The sequence below is a fragment of the Microtus oregoni genome, unplaced genomic scaffold, assembly GCF_018167655.1.
Source record: "Microtus oregoni isolate MIOR12 unplaced genomic scaffold, Mior012 000007F_ref0000211, whole genome shotgun sequence".
Classification (NCBI taxonomy): domain Eukaryota; kingdom Metazoa; phylum Chordata; class Mammalia; order Rodentia; family Cricetidae; genus Microtus; species Microtus oregoni.
Window position 1 is genome coordinate 50,532,302 of NW_024543066.1, and position 23,020 is coordinate 50,555,321.

General features: G+C 41.4%; 2 protein-coding genes across 4 annotated transcripts in view; one reads left to right on the top strand and one right to left on the bottom strand.

Moving 5' to 3' along the window:
* The window catches only part of Kat2b (lysine acetyltransferase 2B), a 132,765-nt gene that overhangs the window by 105,846 nt on the left and 3,899 nt on the right, over positions 1 to 23,020 (top strand). For all 3 annotated transcript variants that reach the window (XM_041655475.1, XM_041655472.1, XM_041655473.1), the window contains 8 exons: positions 9,136 to 9,344; positions 10,651 to 10,777; positions 15,637 to 15,747; positions 16,290 to 16,433; positions 19,432 to 19,546; positions 21,130 to 21,166; positions 21,361 to 21,424; positions 21,517 to 21,601. In XM_041655475.1, coding sequence (XP_041511409.1) covers positions 9,136 to 9,344; positions 10,651 to 10,777; positions 15,637 to 15,747; positions 16,290 to 16,433; positions 19,432 to 19,546; positions 21,130 to 21,166; positions 21,361 to 21,424; positions 21,517 to 21,601 — 892 coding nt within the window. The remainder of the gene's footprint in view (positions 1 to 9,135; positions 9,345 to 10,650; positions 10,778 to 15,636; positions 15,748 to 16,289; positions 16,434 to 19,431; positions 19,547 to 21,129; positions 21,167 to 21,360; positions 21,425 to 21,516; positions 21,602 to 23,020) is intronic.
* The window catches only part of Sgo1 (shugoshin 1), a 33,565-nt gene continuing 25,615 nt past the window's right edge, over positions 15,071 to 23,020 (bottom strand). Inside the window, exons 9-10 of the transcript XR_005974622.1 lie at positions 17,357 to 17,474; positions 15,071 to 15,167 (exon numbers count right to left, since the gene is read on the bottom strand). The gene's annotated coding sequence lies outside the window, so the exon portion shown is untranslated. The remainder of the gene's footprint in view (positions 15,168 to 17,356; positions 17,475 to 23,020) is intronic.

The following is a 23,020-nucleotide window of genomic DNA, read 5'->3' on the forward strand; positions in this document are numbered from 1 at the left end:
TTGTTGTCTTAATTCTCTAGCTAGGACCTCAGAAATTATATTGAATAGATATGGAGAGAGTGGATAACCTTGTCTTGTTCTTGATTTCAGCTGGATTGCTGGGAGTTTCTCTCCATTTAGCTTGATGTTGGCTGTTGGCTTGCTGTATATTGCTTTGATTTTGTTTAGGCATGTTTATTGTATCCCTGCTCTCTCCAAGACCTTTATCATGAAGGGATGTTATATTTCGTTGAAAGCTTTTTCAGCGTCTAATGAGATGATCATGTGGTTTTTATTTTTCAGTTTATTTATATGGTGGATTACCTTGACAAATTTTTGTATGTTGAACCATCCTGCATCTGTGGGATGAAGCCGACTTGATAACGGTGGATGAAGGCGCTGATGTGTTCTTGGATTTGATTTGCCAGTATTTTATTTAGTATTTTTGCATCAGTGTTCATGAGTAAGCTTGGTCTGTAATTCTGTTTCTTAGTAATATCTTTCTGTGGTTTGGGTATCAAGGTAATTTTAGCCTTATAAAGAGTTTGGCAAGGTTCCTTCTGTTTCTATTGTGTGGAATAATTTGAGGTGTATTGGTATTAGTTCTTCTTTGAAAGTCTTGTAGAATTCTGAGCTGAAACCATCTGGTCCTGGGCTTTTTTTGGTTGGGAGACTTTTGATGACTATTTCTATTTCTTCAGAGTTATAGGTCTGTTTAATTTGCTGATCTAGTCTTGACTTAATTTGGCAAGTGATATTTATCCAGAAAGTTGTCCATTGTCTTTAAGTTTTCCAAATTGTAGAGTACAGGCTTTTGAAATATGACCCAGTGATTCTCTGTATTTCCTCTGTGTCTATTATTATGTCCCCCTTTTCATTTCTGATTTTGTTAATTTTGATATTCTCTCTTTTCCTTTTGGTTAGTTTGGATAAAGGTTTGTTTATTTTGTTGATTTTCTTGAAGAACCAACTCTTTGTCTCATTGATTCTTTGTATTTTTTTTGTTTCTATTTTGTTGATTTTAGCTCTCAATTTGATTATTTCGTGCCATCTAATTCTCTTGGGTGAGTTTGCTTCTCTTTTTTCCCTAAAGTTTTCAAATGTTCTGTTAATTCACTAGTATGGGATTTTTCCAGCTTCTTTATGTAGGCATTTTGTGCTATGACCTTTCCTCTTTACTCTGCTTTCCTTGTGTCCCATAAATTTGGTTATGTTGTGTGGTCATTTTCATTGAATTTTAGGAAGTCTTTAATTTCTTTCTATATTTTTTCCTTGACCCATTGATGATTCAGGTGTGCATTGTTTAATTTCCATGTGTTTGTGGGCTTTCTTCAGTTAGCATTGCTGTTGAATTCTAGTTTTAAACCATGGTGATCTGGCAAGATACATGCTGTTATTCCAATTAATTTTATATTAGTTGAGGTTTGTTTTGTTACCGAGTATGTGGTCAATTTTTGAGAGGTTCTATGATGTGCTGAGAAGAAGGTATATTCTTTTCCTTTTAAATGGAATATTCTATAGATGTCTATTAAATCCATTTGAGTTATAACATCAGTTAGTTCTCTTATTTCTCTCTTTTTTTGTCTGACTGACCTGTCCAGTGGTGAAAGTGGAGTGTTGAAGTCTCTTACTATTAGTGTGTGGGGTTTAATATATGATTTAGGTTTTAGAAGTGTTTATTTTACATATGAGGGTACCCTTATATTTGGGGCATAGTTGATTTCCTCTTGATGGATTTTTCTTGTGCCTAATATGAAATGCCTTTAAAAAATTTTTTTGATTGATTTTAGTTTAAGTCTCTTGTTATTTATTAGGATAGCTACACCAGCTTGTTTCTTAGGTCCATTTAATTGAAATATTTTTTCTTAACCCTTTACTCTAAGGCAATGTCTGTCTTTGAGGTTGAGGTGTGTTTCTTGTATGCAGAAAAAGGAGGGATTCTGTTTTTTGTATCCAGTCTGTTAGTCTGTCTTTATAGGTGACTTGAGTCTGTTTATATGAAGGGATATTAATAACCAGTGATTGCTGTCTCCTGTTAATTTAGTTTTCATTGTTGGTGATGTTAATTTGTGTGTTTTTCCTTTTGGGGGGGATTTTCTGCTGTGAGACCATCTATTGTCTGTGTTTTTGTTGATGTAACCAACTTCCTTGGGTTGGAGTTTTCCTCCTAGTATTTTGTGTAGGGCTGGGTTTGTGGCTAGGTATTGATAAAATCTGGTTTTGTCATGAAATATCTTGTTTTGTTCTTCTTTGGTGAATGAAAGATTTGCTGGGTGTAATAGTCTGGGCTGGCATCCATGGTCTCTTAATGTCTGCATAACGCCTTACCATGACCTTCTGATTTTCATTGTCTCCAATGAGAAATCAGGTGTAATTCTGATAGGTCTGCCTTTAAATGGTACTTGGCCTTTTTCTTTGCAGCTCTTAATATTCTTTCTTTATTCTATATGTTTTGTGTTTTGATTATTATGTGGCAAGGGGACTTTTTTCTTTTTTTTATTGATCCGGTCTGTTTGGTGTTCTGTATACTTCTTGTATCTTCATGTGCATATCTTTCTTTAGGTTGGGAAAGTTTTCTTCTAGATTTTGTTAAATGTATTTTCTGTGTTTTTGAGTTGAACTTCTCCTCCTTCTATACCTATTATTCTTAGGTTTGATCTTTCCATGGTGTCCCATATTTCCTGGATATTTTGAGTTAAGCTTTTGTTATATTTAATGTTTTCTTTGGTTGATGAGTCTATTTCCTCTATTGTATCTTCAGCGTTTGTCCATGTCTTGTATCCTGCTGTTTATGGTCGCGTTTGTGGTTCCTGATTGTTTTCTCATGATTTCTGTTTCTATAATTACCTCGGCTTGTGTTTTCTTTATCGTCTCTATTTCAGTTTCTAAGTCTTGAATAGTTTCTTCCATATGTTTGATTTCTTTTTCTTGGTTTTCTTTAAGGGATTTGCTGATGTTTTTTAATATTTTGTTTGTCTTTTACTCCATTTCTTTGAGGGAATTTTTCATTTCTTCTTTAAGAGTTTCAAACATTCTCCTGAAGTTATTTTTTAGGTCATTTTCTTCTGCTTCATCTGTATTTGGTTTTTCAAGTCTTGCTTTTGCAGGACATCAAGATTTTACTGGTGTCGTGTTGCTCTTTGTGGTGTTGCATGTGTTCTTACCTTGTCTACCCATCTTTTCCTCTAGTTGGTGTGGTTGGGGCTGTCTGTTATTCTAGTGATTAATCTAGGTTCCAGTGAATCCAAGGCTTAGGTGGTTGTTGTTCCTCATGGTACAATCTGTGCCATGGTTCTAGTTACTTCATTATTCACACCGTGTTCCTGGAGGTCTCTCAGCTCTCCTGGGGTTTGCTGCACTCTGGTGGAGTTTGGTATCTTAAGCCTGCTCTGGCCTAGGTTATTGACTCAGATCTGTTTCTGTAAATGGCCCTTCTCTGGATTTGCTCCTGCAGAGGTCCCTGGCTTGGGGTTGGTCCTGCAAAGGTCTCTGGCTCTGATCTACTCCTTTGGAGGTTCTAACTTGGATGTGCTCAGACCAGCAAAGGACCTGGCTCAGGCTTACTCCCTCAGAGGTCCCCGACACTCACCTAGACCCACAGGGGTCCTTGCTCAGGTCTACTCCCTGCAAGGTCCCAGATTCATGCCTGAACACACAGCTGTCTCTGGCTCTGGCCCACTTGCTCAGCAATTTCTCCTCTCCACCTTCTTCTCTGGAGTTTGTTGTCTCTGGTATTCTCTGGCCCAGTCCTGCCTCCACAAATGTCCCTGGTCTGTATCTGTTCCCTCTCCAGTGGAGCTTGCTGTTTCAGGCCCACTCCAGCCTAGGTCACTGGTCCAGTCTTGCTTCTGCAAATGACCCTGGGCTGGATCTGCTCCTGCTCCCATGGAGTTCACTGTCCCAGGCCCACTTTGGCCTAGGTCCCTGGCTTAGTCCTGTTCTTTTGGAGTTTGCTTTCTCAGACCTTCTCTGCCTTGGTTGCTGGCTCAGCCTTGCTCCTGTGGAGTTCACACTTCCTCAGGCCTGCTCTGGTCCAGGTCGCTGTCTCAATCCTACTCCTGTGGAATTTGTTGCTTCAGGGCTGCTCTCATCACCCTTTTTCTTTTGCCAGACCTTAGGGTTGCTTATGGTGCTTCTCAATGGGACTCGTTAAATGCAATGGGTTTAGCTATGTCCGGGTAGAAATGCATTGTCCCAGATAAGATGATTGTAGTTATTATAATGGGCAACATAGCCAAAGCAATGTCCATAATACCTAACCTGTAATGGTCAGCATAGGAAAGGTGAATTTTACAGTGCTATGACTCATATGGACCATTGGTACTGACATGTCAATCGTGGTGTTTACAGGCATGAAATAGATAAAAAGCCTAAAACATTTTTTTGTTTAATCTGTATAAGCAGAAAAATTCTCAAACAAATGAAAGAAAGGCTACATTGGATAGTGACAAAAGGTAATCTTGGTCAGTGAATCAATTTTCAGACTTGAGCCAGTTTTCAGACCTAGAACCCCTTGAATGAAGAGATGGCCAGATTCACACTGAGGAAGGAACTTGGTAAAATACCAAGTTTTTACTGTTAGCTTTTCTCTACTTCTTCCCCAGAGGGATCTATGGCCTTGTACAAGGGTACACTGGGGAGAGGAATTAATCAGATTTTTTGGGGACTATTGGATACTGGTTCTGAATTGAAGCCGATCCTGGGAGATCCCAAGCAACATTATGGCCATTCAGTTAAAGTAGGGGTTTATGGATGTCAGGTGATCAATGGAAATTTGGCACAAATCTGAGTCACAGCACATCCAGTGGGTCTCTGAACCATTAGTTATTTCCCTAGTTCCAGAATGTTTAATTTGGGTAGATATACTTAGAAATTGGCAGAATTCTCACATTGGTTCCCTGACCTGTGGAGGAGGGCTGTTATGGTTGGAGAGGCTAAATGGAGGCCTTTAGAGTTGCCTCTGCCAGGTACATAGTGAATCAAAAACAGAAATTAGTGCTACCATCAAGCTGCAGGGGTGCTGGTTCCCACTACGGCTCCCTTTAACTCTATCTGGCCAGTGCAGAAGACTGATGGATCGTGGAGAATGACAGTTGACTATTGAAAACACAATCAGGTAGTAACTCTGATTGCAGCTACTGTAGAGTATCCTTATTTGAGCAGATTAGCAGATTTTTTTGGTGCATGATATCCAGTAATTGATCTAGCAAACACATTTGCTAGCTTTGTGTGGGGCCTGGAATGAGAGAAGTGCTTCAACAAGTACAGGTTGCTCTACACTTGGACTATAACATCCAGCAATGGTAGTTGAGGTGTCAGTGGCAGATAGGGATGCTGTTTGGAGCCTTTGGTATGCCCTATAGGTGAATTACAGATGAGACCTTTGGGTTTTTGGAGTGAGGCTCTGCCATCATCTGCAGACGACTATTCTCCCTTTGAAAGACAGCTCTTGGTGTGCTATTGGGCCTTGGTTGAAACTGAACATTTGACAGTGTGTTAATCAAGTACTGTGCAACCTGAGCTTCCCATCATGAGCTGGGTGTTATCTGACCCACCAAGTCTTAAAGTAGGGCATGCACAGCAGCAACCCATTATCAAATGGAAGTGGTAAGATCATGTGACCAGTTGCAGAAATAAGGATTATTATTGAGAAGAGTGCTCCTGTTGAATTTTGTTAAGAATGCATTTGTACAGATATTTCTGTTTTCCTTTAATTTCTTTTTTTTTCTTTTTTTTATTTTTTTTCCATTTTTTCTATTGAGAAAAGGAAAAAAAAACAAGTTTCCACCTCCTCCCAGCCTCCCATTTCCCTCCCCCTCCTCCCACCCTTCTCCCCCTCCTCCCACCCTTCTTCCCCTCCCCCCACTCCTCTCCCCTTCCCTCTCCAGTCCAAAGAGCAGTCAGGGTTCCCTGCCCTGTGGTAAGTCCTAGGTCCTCCCCTCTCCGTCCATTCCTAGGAAGGTGAACATCCAAACTGGCTAGGCTCCCACAAAGCCAGCACATTACGTAGGTTCAAAACCCCGTGCCATTGTCCTTGGGTTCTCATCAGCCCTCATTGTTCGCCATGCTCAGAGAGTCCAGTTTTATCCCATGCTTTTTCAGTCACAGTCCAGCTGGCCTTGGTGAGCTCCCAATAGATCAGCTCCACTGTCTCAGTGGGTGGGTGCATCCCTCGTGGTCCCGACTTCTTTGCTCATGTTCTCCCTCCTTCTGCTCCTCATTGGGACCTTGGGAGCTTGTAACATCAAATAAGAGAATACTAAAAAGATGTTCCCCAAGGGACAGTGCTACCTATTCTAAATTTACAACATGTTGTGGTTGTCCAAGGGGTAGGTTTAGGCATTATTGTGATCTGGTTGTTTCCATTTGGAAATTAATCATGATATAAGGAGATATGATTGTGTGTCAAATTGACAAGGGGTGGATTGTGATGGCTATTCTTGATTGTCAACTTGCCTCTATCTGTAATGAACTACAACCCAGAGAAGGAGCGCACACCAGTGAAAGATTTTCTGCTTGGTTTGAAGTGGGTAAATCCACTTTTATTTTAGACCTTGGAGGTAGCAAGACACATCTCTGATCTGGATCTTTAATCAGGAAAACAGCATATCTTGAGTCTAGAAGACGCACCTTTAATCTGGGCCACACTTTCTACTGGAAGCCTATATAAGGACAAGGAAGAAGGAAGGTTTTGCTCTTTGCCTGTTGCCCTCACTTTGCTAGCATAACCATTCCTTCCCTGGCATTGCAGTCTACTTCTTCAGGATTTCAGCATATACGGAGGACCAGCTGAGACACCCATCCAGCCTTGTGAGACTGAGGAACTACTAGATCCTTGGACTTTCTGTTCATAGTTAGTTATTGTTGGATTAGTTGGACTGTAGCCCGTAAATTCATTCCATAAGTTCTGTGACTCTAGAGAACCCTGACTGTCAATATTCTGTTTTTCATGGTTCTGTGGATAAGAAGATTCACTCCAGAATGAGTTTTAGATTTCGCCAAACAGCTACAGCAGAGGAGTCTGTTTCCAGTGAACTTACTGATCATTGATTTGCAAAAGGCCTTTTTTTTTTTTTTTACAATTTCCACATTCCACAACCTCTTATCTGAAGTTCCTTGAAGAAACCAAAATACCAAAGCAATTCACAGTCACAAGATCTCTAGGTTTTCTAAGTCCTCTCATAACTAAGTTTTTGCAAAAGCTTTGAACCCTTCAGGAAGAACTCAGATAAGATTCAGACACGTCAAACAAAGGTTGTCAGTAACTAAAGGTAACATTACAAAAGGCAGTTCAAAGCCTAGGTGCTAGTACTCTGGAATTCAAGCCAGACACAGTAGTCTGTGAGATCTCCTGCCACATGACTAGTCTGGAGTATTGAATTTAGCTTGGCAGCAAGCACACTTCTTAGCCATCTCACTGCCCCCCAGTTCAAAAGTTTTATATCTTTTTTTTTTTTGATGTCTATGTGTTTGCATATAGATCAGGCATGTGTGGCTTCCCACAGAAGCAAGCAAAGGGGCATTGGATCCTCTGGAACTGGAGTCCCAGTATCGGTGCTGGGAACCAAGCTTGGGTCCTCTGTAGAACAGCAGGCACTGTTAATTGCTGAGCCCTCTCTCTTTCTAGGGCTCTCACCATCCTTAAAGTTTTATTAGAACATCATGCCAAATATGCCTTACCAGTGATTCTGTGCAATCTTTTAAACTACAACAGCAATTGAGCAGTTAAGAAACCATATGATTCAAAATGTCTAAAATGTTTATTATTTTTTTAAATTATGCATACATGTTTTTCTGTTTACGAGTGTGTATGTGTGTGAGTGCAGTGCCAGAGAAGTGTCAGATCCTCTGGGCTGGAGTCACCTAATGTCAAGCTACGACCTACATGTGGGCCGTTTTTAAGAGCAGTACATGCTACTAAACCTGAACCATTTTTCCAACCTCCTAAAATATTGCCTTAAAATTAATTTTTACATTAATCCATGAGTTTATATGAGCATGGGGGCACATTAGTGCCTGTGGCAGATTCTCTCAAATAAACATACAACTTGCCTTTTGACTACTCTAAGTAGCCAGCTTGCTGTAATGTTGGAATTGCAGGCAGGCCACCAGACCCTCCTAACTTCTGTAGGTGCTGTGGATCGAACCCTTGTTTTCACATTGTGAGCCTTCTTTCCAACTCTTCTAAAACATTTTCTATTTGTTCTCTTTTTAAAAATGTTACCTGGAGCCGGGCGGTGGTGGCACACGCCTTTAATCCCAGTACTCGGGAAGCAGAGGCAGGCGGATCTCTGTGAGTTCGAGGCCAACCTGGTACTAGAGCTAGTTCCAGGACGGGAACCAAAAGCTACGGAGAAACCCTGTCTCAAAAAATCCAAAAAATAAAAAAAATAAAAATGTTACCTGGCCCAAAGTGGTGGTATAATCTTCTTATCAGTGGAAAGCTGAAGCAGGAGGATGTTAGTTCAAGGCCAGCTTATACCACACAGCAAGACTCTGTCTCAACAAAATTTTGCTGATGCCTAATTCATGCAATGTTATCTTTTGATAATGGTTTGTCTACTTAATTTATTCATTTATTTGTGTGGGTGTGGTTTCTCATGCCTATGTACACATAAAGGCCAGAAGAGGGTATCCAGTATCTTTTTTTTTTATAATTATTTGTCAAGTCTTTTTTTTTTTTTTTTGGTTTTTCGAGACAGGGTTTCTCTGTGGCTTTGGAGCTGTAGACCAGGCTGGTCTCGAACTCACAGAGATCCTCCTGCCTCTGCCTCCTGAGTGCTGGGATTAAAGGCCTGTGCCACCATCGCCCGGCTTTGTCAAGTCTTTTGAGGCATATCTGCCTTTTCCTTCTTAGTCATACAAGTGTTCAAAGGATGCACCTGGCTTGTTATGTGAACTCTAGAATCCAAACTTCAGTTTTTCTGATTGCACAGTAAACTCTTTTAACTGCTGAATCATCTACTTCTTAATCCACTTTTCCATTTTGTCTTCAGAACTTGTGGTGTGGATGCACAGCTGCTCTCATGCACTTGTGTTTAAAACCCTGAAATTCATACCAGAGTCTTGTTAGAACAGGGAGAGTGTTTGTGTGTTCCAGTTCACTGTTTTCAAAGAAGAGCCCTTTGTAATCTCTTCTTGTCTCTTGGATCCCAGACCAATTTTCTGTCAGCACATTCAGCCAGAGATGAGGCGGCAAGACTGGAAGAGCGCAGGGGTGTCATTGAATTCCATGTGGTGGGCAATTCCTTGAGCCAGAAACCGAGCAAGAAGATGCTGATGTGGCTGGTGGGTCTGCAGAATGTGTTTTCTCACCAGCTGCCTCGAATGCCCAAAGAATACATCACACGACTCGTGTTCGACCCGTAAGTTCAACTCATTTTTCATTCCTTCTTTATTGCAAGAGAGAACTATTTAGTGACATTTAGCCCTTGGAATCCAGCTACCTCCTATCTTGATATGACTACATAGTCACAATGATATAATTTTCATGTCAAAGTCATAAAGATTAATCTATCAATAAATCTTAAATGTTCTTGTTAATAGATTGAAGCTTTATAAATTGCTGGGATTCGTGAGATGGTTTAGTGTGTAAATTCTCTTGCTGCCAAACCTTATGATCTAAGTTTTATCCTGGGACCCACATGGTAGGCGAGACCCGACTCCCATAAATTTTTCTCTGACTTCTACACCTGAGTGGCATGCATTTGTGTGCACGCACACACACACACGAGGAGAGAGTGGCATGTACTCACACACTTGAACACACAAATAAGCAAACAAATGAATGAAATAAAAAATACTAAGCTGATGAGGAGCCTTCTGCACCACATTCTGTGAGAACATAGGAATACTAACGTGTTTTATTGAAGTCAGTACATTCCTTGTTTTGTTGTATTGGAGAGGTACCATTGTAGCCCAAGTATCCACAGGTAGGGTTGCACCAAAGTTTTGTTGGATCTTCAGGCAAAGTACAGAGCACAAGATAATCCATTTGTGCAATGTGCTTCTGTAAACACTAGGAAAATGATTGGGATTTGGGATAGATTATCCTAGGAAATCCAGTGCTTTCAGGAAGAAAAAAAAATCCAAGGATGAAGTTGTAGCTCACTGGTATAAGGCTTACCTGGAGAAAACAAAGCCCTAGGTTTAATCCACAATATTAAAGAAAAAAAATGAAATCTAAAAATACCAACAACTCGGAATTAAACTCCATTTGTTTTTACTTTACCCTCGTTAACCAGTCAGCCTGAGTGAAATGTGATCTGAAAAGGTGGCAAGTCCGAGTGAGGCACTCTGGGATTCCACACTGCAGGACTTGACAGTTCCTACATGTGGATGCTGTGTTCTTTGCTGTGATGCTACTATCACTGTGTGAACTCTTAGCTGCTACTTTGAGCTCTGCGCTCTCCCTCAGTTCCCAGAGCCAGTTCTAGAGCCCTCCAAGCACATACTTTCAGGCTCACGTTCTTCTAAGGAAATTCTCCCTTTGTGTTTGGTGGGAGCTCTGAAGTAGGCTTGCCCTAAATACTACAGGAAAATGACTAGCTGGTGAGCTGGTGTCTAGATGAAAGAACCCACTCCTGCTCCAAGTCTTCTTACACAACAAGGAACATCTCCAAAAGTATTTTATATAACCAAGAAAGATAAAGCTTAACCTTATTCTTTCAGGAAACACAAAACCCTTGCTTTAATTAAAGATGGCCGTGTCATTGGTGGTATCTGTTTCCGGATGTTTCCATCCCAGGGATTCACAGAAATTGTTTTCTGTGCAGTAACTTCAAATGAACAAGTCAAGGTAAGAGAAACCCAGGATCATAGCAGAAAAGCACTCGGGAAGGAGAGATGTGGGAGTTGGTCACACAAAGGAAGTTCTTTACTTCCAACCATTATCACCTGCCAGAGTAGGACTCTGGCCCTCAATAAATTTAAATGGAGACCTGAGTCTCAGTAGTTTACCCTGAAGCAACATCTGGTTGTAGGAAGAATCACAAGCTGAGATTACCTGACCTCCACCCAAGAACAGACCATTCAAAGGAAATGCCATCTGCTGTAGACAGGATCACCTGCCGGCACACACTCACCAGAACACCCTAGACAAATGTCAGCCAATCAGGGGTCCTGAACCTTAGAAACCCCTCACTCTCATCTTTACTACTATAAAACCCTATTCTAACTAAGCTCGGGGCTCTCCAGTTATTCCAATACATTGGACATGTGGAGAGACCGAGTTTGCAAACTTACTTAAAATAAAGGTTCTTTGCTTTTACATATGGGATTCTGTCTCCTTGTTGGCTTTCTCGGGGACTTTGTGGATTTGGGCATAATAAGAGGCAGGCAGGTGAGTTTGAGGCCAACTTGGTTAACCTATTAAGTTCCAGGACAACCAGGCAGACTCTGTCTAAAAAGAGAGAGGGGGAGGGAGAGAAAGAGAGACACAGAGAGACAGAGAGAAGTTGTGAGAAATTTCCAAATAATGAAGAAAGCATTTCCATGGATTTGGTTCAGAGCATTCCCTTGACCCCAGATGTCTCTGAATGCCATTCTAGCACTTTGTCTTAGAGCGGTTGCCGTCATCCCTCATGTGGGCTATGAGCCTGCTGGAGTCCTCTCCCTGTGCCATGTTGCTATACCTGGCACAGGCCCTGTGTTCCTGGGAGCTAAGGTTGTGCTCTTTTTGGGTTGTTTTGGTTTGCCTGGAATAACTTAGCTGTGCCGGGCAGAAAGAGCTCTTCTGTAGAATCTGTTATACTCCACTCTGTTTCTATCAGGACAGACTAAAGCAATGGTTCTCAAGTTTCCTCATGCTGTGCCCCTTTAATAGAGTTTCTAATGTTGTGACCTCCAACCACATAAAGTTATTATACAGTTGCTACTTCAAAACTGTAATTGTGTTAGTTATGAGTTGTAATGTAAATCTCTGATATGCAGGCTATCTGATAACCAGAGGGGTCAAGACCCACAGGTTAAGAACCACTGCAAAGGCTATGAAGAAACCTTGTGATGATGGAGCTGTAAGCAGCTCAGGAGTCAATGTGGCTGCAGAAAATTTGTTAGAAGGTCTGGGGCAAGTTGTCCAACATAGCTGTGTGAAAGCCGCACAAACTTTCTAGAAGGTCCATTTCAAAGCAACAATTGAAAGCAGGAGAGGTTAATTTTTCTAATGTATTTCACTTAACCTAAAATTTAATATCATGAGGAATTATCAACAGCATCTATATTCTCTGTATGTGATAAGTGTTTGACATTGGTGTATATTTTGCACACATAGCTTGTCTATCAACTGGGTGCAAGGGGCCGTGGCTCCTGTATGGGGCAAAAGAGGCCATGGATCCTGTATGGGGCAGCAGAGGCCGTGGCTCCTATGTGGGGCAGCAGAGGGCCATAATTTCTGCACTGGGCAGCAGAGGCCCGGGGTTCTGAATGAGGACTCTGTTGGTTCTTTCAGCTTCAAAGAATCACTGTCATTTGCAGAAACCAAAAATAAGTCACTGGACAAAGTAATTTTCTGTATAAAGTGTGGTTAGTTTTGTACACTCGTGCTTTCATTGGGGTCAACACCTCCCCTCTCCCCTGTTAAAGACAGAATCTGAAGGAGTTGCTGCTGGTCTCATACTTGCTTAAAGCTAAAAATAGCCTTGAGCCCTGATCCTACTAACTCTCCATTTTCCCCCTCTTTCAATGGAAGCAGGGTGTCTCTGTAGCTCACGTTCTCCTGAAACTCACTAGGAAGCTCAGGCTGGCCTTGAACTCAGAATTCTTGCTTTAACTTCCAGGTGCTAGGGGTTGTGGATTTATAAGTCTACAATCTAGCTCTTTGTGATTTTGATTTTGTTTTGTTTCTTCTTTCTTTTAAACAGTCTTACTATGTAGCTCTTGTTGCCTTGGAAACTTTGTATAGATCAGGCTGTCCTGGAACTCACAGGGGTCCACCTGTTTCTGCCTCCTGCTACATGTGAGCTTTTTAGCTTTGAATCCTAACACTCAGCAGCAAATTGCAGGTGCAGGGGTCTCACAGTTTGTCTGGGGGAAGGGAAAGACTCAAACTGCCCTTTAGTGCTTTTTAAAGAATTCTGACAAGATGCCTTTTGCTGCTGTTGCTATCTTTATAACCCACCCATCCCCCAGCGTGAAGAACGTCCAGATGTCTCCCAAAATACAGAATTTAGGGCCTCACTCAAACTTTGTGTGACTATACATAGAGAGAAACTTTGCTTTGGAAAACACACCAGTAGCTTATAATATGAGGTAACTTGTTTTTTTTAAAGATGGTTGTACCAAGCACTTAGTTTGGAAGAACTGATTAGGGTGAACTTAGGCACTTTTATCAATAGCAGAGCGAAACTGAAGATACCTTAACACTGGTGGGAAAGTTTTCAATGGCTTCCAGAGGGCATTTCCCTCCACTGCCACAGCACAGACTGTTATTTTCTAAAATCTCGAGGAAGGTGGCCAAACATTACAGACTGAGTAGGAATAACAAGGGGAAAAAATTATTCAGAGTCCTTGTAGTTACTTACAGGAGAATAAATGATTCAAAGACAGTTGCATCACGCATGGGTGGGTGAGAGCTCTCAAAAGCTGGGAACTTGGAGCTCACTGCACAACCTACAGGCAGCTCAAGAGGCTGGAGAGTGTCCTTTCCAGGGTTCAGTTGTTCTGAGAGTGTCTTTCAGGTGCAGGTGTCTTTCAGTAGTCTTTATTGTATATTTATGGTGGTAAATACACACACACACACACACACACACACACACACACACACACACACACGGGAAGCCCTGAGTGCATGTGTGTTGCTGGCACAAGCCCACCATGTCAGAGACCCTGTCTGACCCATGGGAAAATGGCAAAGCCTCTCCCCCTCTTCCCAGCGCAAGGCTCAGAAGGATGGCAAAGCCTTCTTTTGGTCCTTGTACATATTTTGATAGTATATGCAGACAACGTCCACCATCGTGTTCTTCCCTTAATACAATGGTTCTCAACCTGTGGCTTGTGAACTCTTGTGGTGGGGGTCAAATAACCCTTTCACAGGGGTAGCCTAAGACAACCAGAAAACACAAATATTTATAGTATGATTCATAATGGTAGCAAAATTACAACATGAAATAGCAATGAAAATAATTTCATGGGGTCACCACAATGTGAGAAGCTGTATTAAAGGGTCGCAGCATTTGGAAGGTTGAGAATTGCTGCTTCAATATTTACAGGCTGAGGACCTCTCCTACAGAGCCTACCGCTATGAGATTAGTTCAGCTGTGTGCAGCAATCCAGCCTCCCTGTTCACTCTGTGTAATAAATATGCCGAGCTTCCAAGGCATCCTGAACTTGGAGAAAGTCCTGGAAAGTGCTTAGGTTGCTTGGGGTCCCCTAGTCATGCCACACAAAGAGACTCTGGCTTACATACTGCTTGGTTTGAGATTTGGGAGGTGGAAGTGAATCTGTGAGGTGGTATCTGTGGGTGAAGTCTTTGTGTAAGGACAGTCACCTTTGGACGCTCTGTTTCCTGTCTTTTTATGAGGTTCTGAAACGATCTTTCTCAATTCATCAGTCTTATCTGAACTTTATACTGAAAAAGTGAACACTTGCATTTTTCCAATTTAAACTACTCAGTTTTATTCTTTTAATTTATTTTTATTTTTAAAATGCATCTTTATTAATTCTTTGAGAATTTAATACATGTGCATGGTCGCTTCCCCCCTCAGTCTTACTTTTTCTTTTTTTCTTGTTTTTGTTTTTGTTTGTTTGTTTGTTTTGTTTTGTTTTTGTTTTTGAGATAAGGTTTCTTTAACAGTCCTGATTGTTCTGGAACTTGCTTTGTAGACCAGGTTGGGCTCAAACTCATTGCCTCTGCCTCCCAAGTGCTGGGATTAAAGGTGTGTGCCACCACTGCTTGGCCTATGTTTTACTTTTTTTTTGAGACAGAGTTCTGATATATAGCCCAAGATTATATACCAGATATAGACCCTCTCACCTCAGCATCCTGAGTGCTAGCATCACAAATGTGTACCAGAACACGGATCCTGTTTTCATATTTCATAAACTATTCATTTATTCAGTATTGTCCATAGTTTTTGTTTCCACTGTTTTATTTGCTGATTCAGACTGTGACCTTCTCAGATTTTTCTTGGTCTGATAAACAAAGGTAAGTTGGGTGTCTGTGATGCAGTGGCTAGAAGGGTTGTTGGTATCTGAAACAGATAAATGTTTAGATCAGTACACACCCCAGTGAAGGTCTGCATGGCTCATTTACTTACCTCGGATATGGTAATAACGGTCAGCACCATTCCTCTACCCACTTCCTTTCATCTCAGTTTCTCAAATATGGTCAAGATTAAACTCAACCTTGACATCAACTCTAAAAGCATCTAGAAACATCAAGGATTTTAGGACTGAGTTTGGAGTCTCTGTGTGTTATTTTCAAAGAACCAGGAATTAGTATTCGCCAGTGATGATTTTTGTCTTGAGCCATAGATTTTGAATGTCTGTCTTGGGATTCCTTTTCAAAATTTAGACACCCAAGAAAGGTTAGTTAACATAATAGTTCCTTCTAGAAAGCATCCTGGTTGATAAAATATTTAAAACTATGAACTCCTAAATGCTATAATTTTCTGTCATGTTTTTAGGCATTTCTTTTCTTGAGTATGTTTAATTCCACAGGGCTATGGAACACACCTGATGAACCATCTCAAAGAATACCACATAAAGCATGATGTTCTGAACTTCCTCACATATGCGGATGAGTACGCCATCGGCTACTTCAAGAAGCAGGTCAATTCCCAGGGAAGCCTTACTCTTCAGCCTACATCTGTGCACATGTTCAGGCATGAGTGTGCCCGGGTGGACACACCTATTGTGCACACTTGGCAGCCAATGCAAGACATTGGGTGTCTTCCTCTATTTTGCTCTGGCTTATTGCTTTGAGAAAGGATCCCTCACTGAATATGAATCTCTTTTAAAAATTAAAAATTAAAGGAAAATTGATTCAACAGAGGATTGAATCTCCAGAGGATTCCAGTCCTAGGAACTTGGATGTCATCCCACTCTTGAGTTTACAATCCTTCTGGGATTAGTGGTATGATCACTGCCACCTCCAGATACTTTAATTAATTTAGATTTGTTTCCTGTTGGCACTGTTTGATTTTTGATCATTTTGTTTGTCATGGGTCACTCTCTGTGGCTGCTGTTCATAGCAGTGCAGTGATATTGAGAAGAGTGTGCATCTTAATCCTTGGCCCAGAGCCAGCACTTAGCAGCTAGTTGAACAGCTTTGTTGCACAGCATCCTGATAACTCAACTGATTTGCCTTGTAGGGTTTCTCCAAAGAAATCAAAATACCTAAAACCAAATATGTCGGATACATCAAGGATTATGAAGGTGCCACTTTGATGGGATGTGAGTTGAATCCTCAGATCCCATACACAGAGTTCTCTGTCATCATTAAAAAGCAGAAGGAGGTGAGTGTGTGTGTGTTTTGTGAAATACAGCCTGTATATAGTACCATGACATCTTAACTTCATTGGGTCCTTTTGCCTTCTGGCCCCTTTGTAGTCATAGCTCTTTGCTTTCATCCCCCAGAGGGTCCTCAAAGACCATTGCTGATGCATTAGCTTTCTGGCTCACATTACCCTGTTCCCTCTCGCTCAAGCAAGTGACATTCTTTCAGGTTCTGTTCCAGGCTGCCTTTGAACTTCTGCAGCATTAGTCTGACCCACACACTTGCATTTAATTATTAGTAATTCAGAGACATTTCTTCTAGTGTCTGTTATTTTCCCCTTTACACTGCAAGCTGTGTCTGAAGTCTTTCCAGATTTTTATATTTTCCTTCCAGATAATAGTTTGTTATGTGTATTGGTATGACATCCTTTATGCTCAGAAATGATAAATAATAACAGAAAAGGCTCCAGATGTGAGTGTACAGTGATTTAACACTTCAGTTCCTTCCAGTTCTCTTGTTACTTAATCTGCTGTTTTTCCATGACAGGTTACTAAAAAAACACATCTGCCTTAAAACCATCTGCTTTCTATCCTTAGTTCCAATTCTTTTACTTACTAAATGTGACCCAGAACAACACCCAAAAAATTTATTCTGTACCTAGTGGCAGCAGTCACTCACTGAGTATTTTCTTTAAAGTTGAGTAAGGTATGTGCTACTGTAAAGTGAACAAAAGGCATTTTAAATTAGAAAATCAAAATATCTTTGTTGCATGCTCAAAGATGTCTGTCTCATGGGGAGTTCCAATAGGGCTGTGGAAGGATTCCTAGTGCAGCACTTGCCTCTGATACATCTTTTTGAAGAGTTGTCTTCCCGCACTGTTTTCTAGATCCTAACAAACAGGTTTGGACTTGGCCGTTCTTTAGTGCATTGGTGGCTGCTTACCAGATGTCAGCTGCTTGTTCTGTAGTTTTCCACCAGTCACAAGGCTTCATTCCCTGGTAGCAGAGTTCCTTGGAAGTCTGTAAATTCCCACCGAAGCTGATCTGTTAGCTTCTAATACCTAGGGAAAAGCCAGAAGCAGAGCTGTTTCAGATGGCAAAAACAAACAAACAAACAAACAAACACAGTTCACTTTTTAAAAGACAAGGCTTTCTCCCTCTCTCCTCTCTTCTGTTCCCTCTCGGCTCCCTCCTTTTCTCTTTTCTCTTTTACGCCCGCCCCCCCCCCCCGCCCCATCTCTAGTCTTTTCTCACACATACCATTAAATGGGAGTGTTTGGAAGGTAAACCTATTTTTTTTTTCATACAATGTATCTTGGTCATATCTAGTCTCTACTCATTCCTTCCAGCCTCGCCCAATATATCTTCCACCTGACTCCCAGGTTTATAACTTAGTAAGCTAAGTCAAATTATTGTTGCCCATGTGCACATGAGCTGGGGTCATCCATCGAGGCATTGACAACCTATCAGTGGCCACACCCACAAAGAAAAGCTACGCTTCCTCCCTCAGAAGTCATCAGTTGCCCTTTGCTCTTCATCTAAGGGTGGGGCATTTGGAGCTCTTACCCCTTCATGATGCAATTTTTAACTCTTGTGCAGACAACCACAGCTGCTAACTTCATGTGTGTATGCAGCAGCCCAATGGTATGTAGTCCTTTCTTTCAAATGAGGTCCTGTGTGTATGCACCAGGCCATAGGTGTTCAGAGGCCTTCCTTTCAAATGAGGTCCTGTGTGTATGCACCAGGCCATAGGTGCTCAGAGGCCTTCCTTTCAAATGAGGTCATGTGTGTATGCACCAGGCCATAGGTGCTCAGAGGCCTTCCTTTCAAATGAGGTCATGTGTGTATGCACCAGGCCATAGGTGTTCAGAGGCCTTCCTTTCACACATTCCTCCCTGCCTGCTGCCTCTTACATCTTTCTGCCCCTTCTTCCTTGATGTTTTCTGAGTCATTGCGAAGGGAGAGATGTGTTGATAAAGATGTTCAATCTGTGTCTTTACCCTCACAGCCTTATTCCCAGTGTTTTGAACTAGATTTTTAAGACAGCTGCAATCACACCATAATAAAATAATTATTTTCTTATAGAGACTGGATAACTATCTCTTATCATAAATGCTCCTGGTATTTTAGAATGTTTTTTTCTTCTCCAATACTTCTTTTGTCTTATGACTGAGCACCTTTAATGAGATAATCCAAAATCTGAAATACTCTAAAATGCTAAACTCTCCTTCAGTAATAAAAGCAGTGAGTAAGCTGTGTAAACTGAGAACTTTTCTAGTCCTGGAATGTACACTTGATCAGAATGAGCTGAAGGCAGAGAGCAAAATCTCTACTGCCCCACAAGTGAGATGGCTTCATCAAATACCTGTATGTTTTGGGGGTGGCATGAACAAAGGCTGGGTCACTGTTTAATAAATAAGATGTTGGACACAAGAATAGGTAGGACCATGTATCCTTGAGCAAGAGAAAAGGTGATAGGCAGGGAGCTGAAAGGCCGCCTCTGTGCATGCATTTGTGTACGTTGGTATGGAGGGTGACTCCAATATCTCAGTTCACATGTAAGACGTCAAGAGACTGAACCTGGAGGACCCCTACTCACCTCTGGAGGCAGCCTCTCTCTTTCCTTCTCTCTGATGATCCTTTCCTTAGTAAAGGGTTTGTGTGAATGTCACTAATGAGTATGGTATAAAAGGATACTTCTTTTAAAAGATATATTTCAAAATTTTGCACATACACACACACTCCATAACATAAAGAACATAAAGAACTTGCTAGGGTTGACTCTTTCCTTTTATCATGTGGAAACCCAGGATTAAACTCAGGTCTTCGGGCTTGGTGGTGGGTACTTTTACCCATTGAGCCATGTGGTAGGACCCAGAGTGCTTCTGCCTCTTAATATGTATTTAGCCTTTCTTCTTTTTGTCTCATGAGCATGCATTGTCTCCTTCGTTTATCTGACTTGCCCTGGTTCATGTATGGCCTCTTTTCCTAAACACACTTTCCCCTCGTGCTTTTCAGATCATTAAAAAGCTGATAGAAAGAAAACAAGCCCAGATTCGAAAAGTCTACCCTGGACTTTCGTGTTTCAAAGCTGGAGTTCGGCAGATCCCTATAGAAAGCATTCCTGGAATCAGTATGTATAGATACTTTTACAAAGCAAAATCTTCTGTCGATCATATAAGATATATTTGAAATGATTTCCAGCATGCAGTCATTTGAAAAGCTTTCAACTGTCCCCTTTCTGTGTCTGTGTGCTCTGTGTAGTGGGCAGCAAACTAGTTGTGGGGCTTGCCTATAATCCCAGCACTGAGAGAGTAAGGCAGGAGGATCTAGAATTTGAGGTCAACTGAGGCTAGAGTGAGAGAGACACTGTGTGGGGATGGGAAGGGCAGTAATAAAGACTTTCTAATGTCCTTTTCTTCCTAACTCAGCCTAGAGTACCTTTAAAAGAGTTATTAATATTACATAATTTATTAAGGCCTAGTACTTATTCACAATGCTTGGCAACAGGAGTATATATTAAATAGCATGGGAACTTTGGATTTTTATATTTAAAAATGGAGGAACTGGTCTTCAAATGGTTGTATATTAGCATGCAGAAGTTCAGAACAAGATGTGGACAACCTGCCTTGATGTCATTGTCACCTGCATGAACCTGTTGCCTGACTTCTCTTCTTCCCTCCTCTCCATGTGTGATAGAAGTCACTTCAGTTGTTTCAAGATTTTATTTTACAGTAACTTTCTTAAGAATTCTTTTTAATATGCTAAAAACGAACTGTAATCGGATTTGTAGATTGAAAGCTTCTAATTATCATTTGGCAATCTTATTCAGTTTGAATCTCTAAGTTCTTATAATTACTACCCCCCACCCCAGCACACAGGCACAAAACTAAAATTCTCCATGAAAGAGACAGGATTCTGTCTCATTGCATCTGTCCTGCCCTAGGACTCTTGATGCTGAATCCCGGGTCTCACTTCCGCGTGTTGTCTCTGTTAATAGCCAAGTAGCTGCCCCATTGTTGAATGCCTCATGGTGCCAGGTCCCAATCCACTACTTTTTCCTCTTTTGTCAAATGTTTAGCTATTTGGACTTTTTTTTTTTTAAATCAACTAATGTCACAGTGGCTAATTCCACCTAGTTTCTGTAGTTGTGTTTTGTAGGCAGGTAAACTGAAGGAAAGGTAAATGACTTTTTAAGAGAGAACAGAAGAATCAAATTCAGATCCCTCAGACACCAGGCCCTATAAACCATCTGTAATGCAAGCAGGAGCTCGACCACACAAAACAGAGAACAGACACTCTTTTGACATAAAATAACAGCAGCACTTCATTGTGAGATAATCAAAGATTTCCGACTTGCAGTTTCTCATCCCCTTTCTCTGTTTTGAAGAGTTGGAGCTCCTGCCTTAGACACTAACCAGCTGAGACTGTAGCTCAGGGGTGATGTGAGGTGTTGACTTCAGTCACCAGCACTACAAAAAAAATTAATAACTCAATGAAATGAACAAAACTTATTAATAGAGCTGCCAGTCTGGGAAAGCGTTTTACGCTTTAAGCTGTATGAGAAGGAAGATAAATGCCGTTACTTTTAGTGTTTTTCCCCAAATAGACGTTTATTGAGACATGGCTTTCATGTATGGTGCTTCTAATAAGTAGTATGTTATTCTCTTGACCCAAAGCAGTTCTCATTTAGTGTTCAATTTTGTTGACATATAGGAGAGACAGGCTGGAAACCAAGTGGAAAAGAGAAAAGGTAAGCAAGCTGGGCTAGAGGTTGTTAATGCAAGTGATCTCCCCTTTCCAGCACTTTCTAGGAAGAGGGCCAAGTGATGGAATTGGTATATAGCAGATAGTGGGCTTCAGTTCTAGGCTGGGACCTGTGAGGCTGAGTGGTGATGAGGCCTGGAACATGAGCACTAATCCTTCTTTACTCTCTGTTATTTCAAGTAAAGAGCCCAGAGACCCAGAACAGCTTTACAGCACCCTCAAGACCATCCTGCAGCAGGTGAAGGTGGGTGTGTCCTTCATTCATGCTCTTCTTTGAAAGGCTTTCCCACAGGACATTTCCATATGAGATACCTTATTTTATTTCTTTTATTCAAGAGCCATCAAAGCGCTTGGCCTTTCATGGAACCTGTGAAGAGAACAGAAGCTCCAGGATATTATGAAGTTATAAGGTTCCCTATGGGTAATGCTATTACAATTTTCTCAGATATAAAACTGGGTGGTGATGTGAGAGGCAAATGCTGGCTAGGGTGGACTCTCTGTGCTAATGAGGGTGTGATGAGTAGACCCGGGAGAGTGCTGCTGGACCAGAGGGAAAATGGTGCATTGTATGCACTTTCAATCCACAGCTGTGGAGTGCAGGTAGGAACCTTACTGTAGGCAGTCCTGGATGAAGCCACCTGTAATAAATAGCAGTAGTAATATGATTTTTTTTTTTTTTTACTGTTCTGGGTTTTTTGGTGGACCCACCACCCAGCTCCCAAATAAATCCCAAAGAGGCTTATTCTTTGTTACTTGCCAACTTTTGCTTATTTTGCCTATCTTTTGCCTCTAGGCTTTTCCCATTCTCTTCTTCTGTAAATCTTATTCTTACTCCATGAATTGCTGTGGCCCCTGGTGTCCTCCTTCTCTGGTTACCTCTCCGTACCTCTTTTCTCCAGATTTCTCCTTCTATATTTTTGCCTGCCAGCCCTGCCTATCCTTTCTCCTGTCTTGCTATTGGCCATTCAGATCTTTATTCGACCATCAGGTGTTCTAGACAGGGCAAGTATCACAGTTTCACAGAGTTAAACAAATGCAGCATAAATGAAAGTAACACACCTTAATGTAAGAGTCCTAACAGTTGCCTTCTGGGTTACAGATGAAAAGATAACAGATTTTGTCTTTTTTCTATGACCTGAGTCAGCCAAAAGTGGTTCTTATTTTTAAGAATTGTTCAAGATAGATGACTCAGTAGCTAATAGTACTGGCTGCTCTTGCAGAGGATTGAGTTAAATTCCCAGCACCTACATGGTGGTTCACAACTGTTTATAACTCCAGTCCAAGGGGATCTGACTTCCTTAAGCATTGCATGCAGGCAGAATACCCATATGTCTTAGTTACTGTTTTGTTGTTGTGAAAAGACACATGGCCATGCAATTCCTATGGAAGAAAGCATTTAACTGGGATTTGCTTACAGCTTCAGAGGTTTAGTCTGTTATTATCACAGTGGGGAGCATGGTGCCATGCAGGCAGGTTATAGAGCAGTAGCTGAGAGCTACATGATCCATAGGCAGAGGGAAACACTGGGACTGGCATTTTAGTGGGTTCTAAAAGCCCACCCCCAGTGATACATTTCTTCCAACAAGGTCACACCTCCTAATACTTCTAAACTTTTCAAATAGCACCACTCCCAGTGACTAAGCATTCAACTATATGAGCCTTTGAAAGCCATTCCTAGTCAAACCGCCATTACATATACATAAAGTTTTTTTGCCCTCCCTCCCTCCCTCCCTCCCTCCCTCCCTCCCTCCCTCCCTTAAGTCAGGATCTCTCTAAGTAGCTCTGGCTGACCTGGAGCTCACTAGAGCAGTCTGGCCTCAACCAGAGAGCCACCTGACTC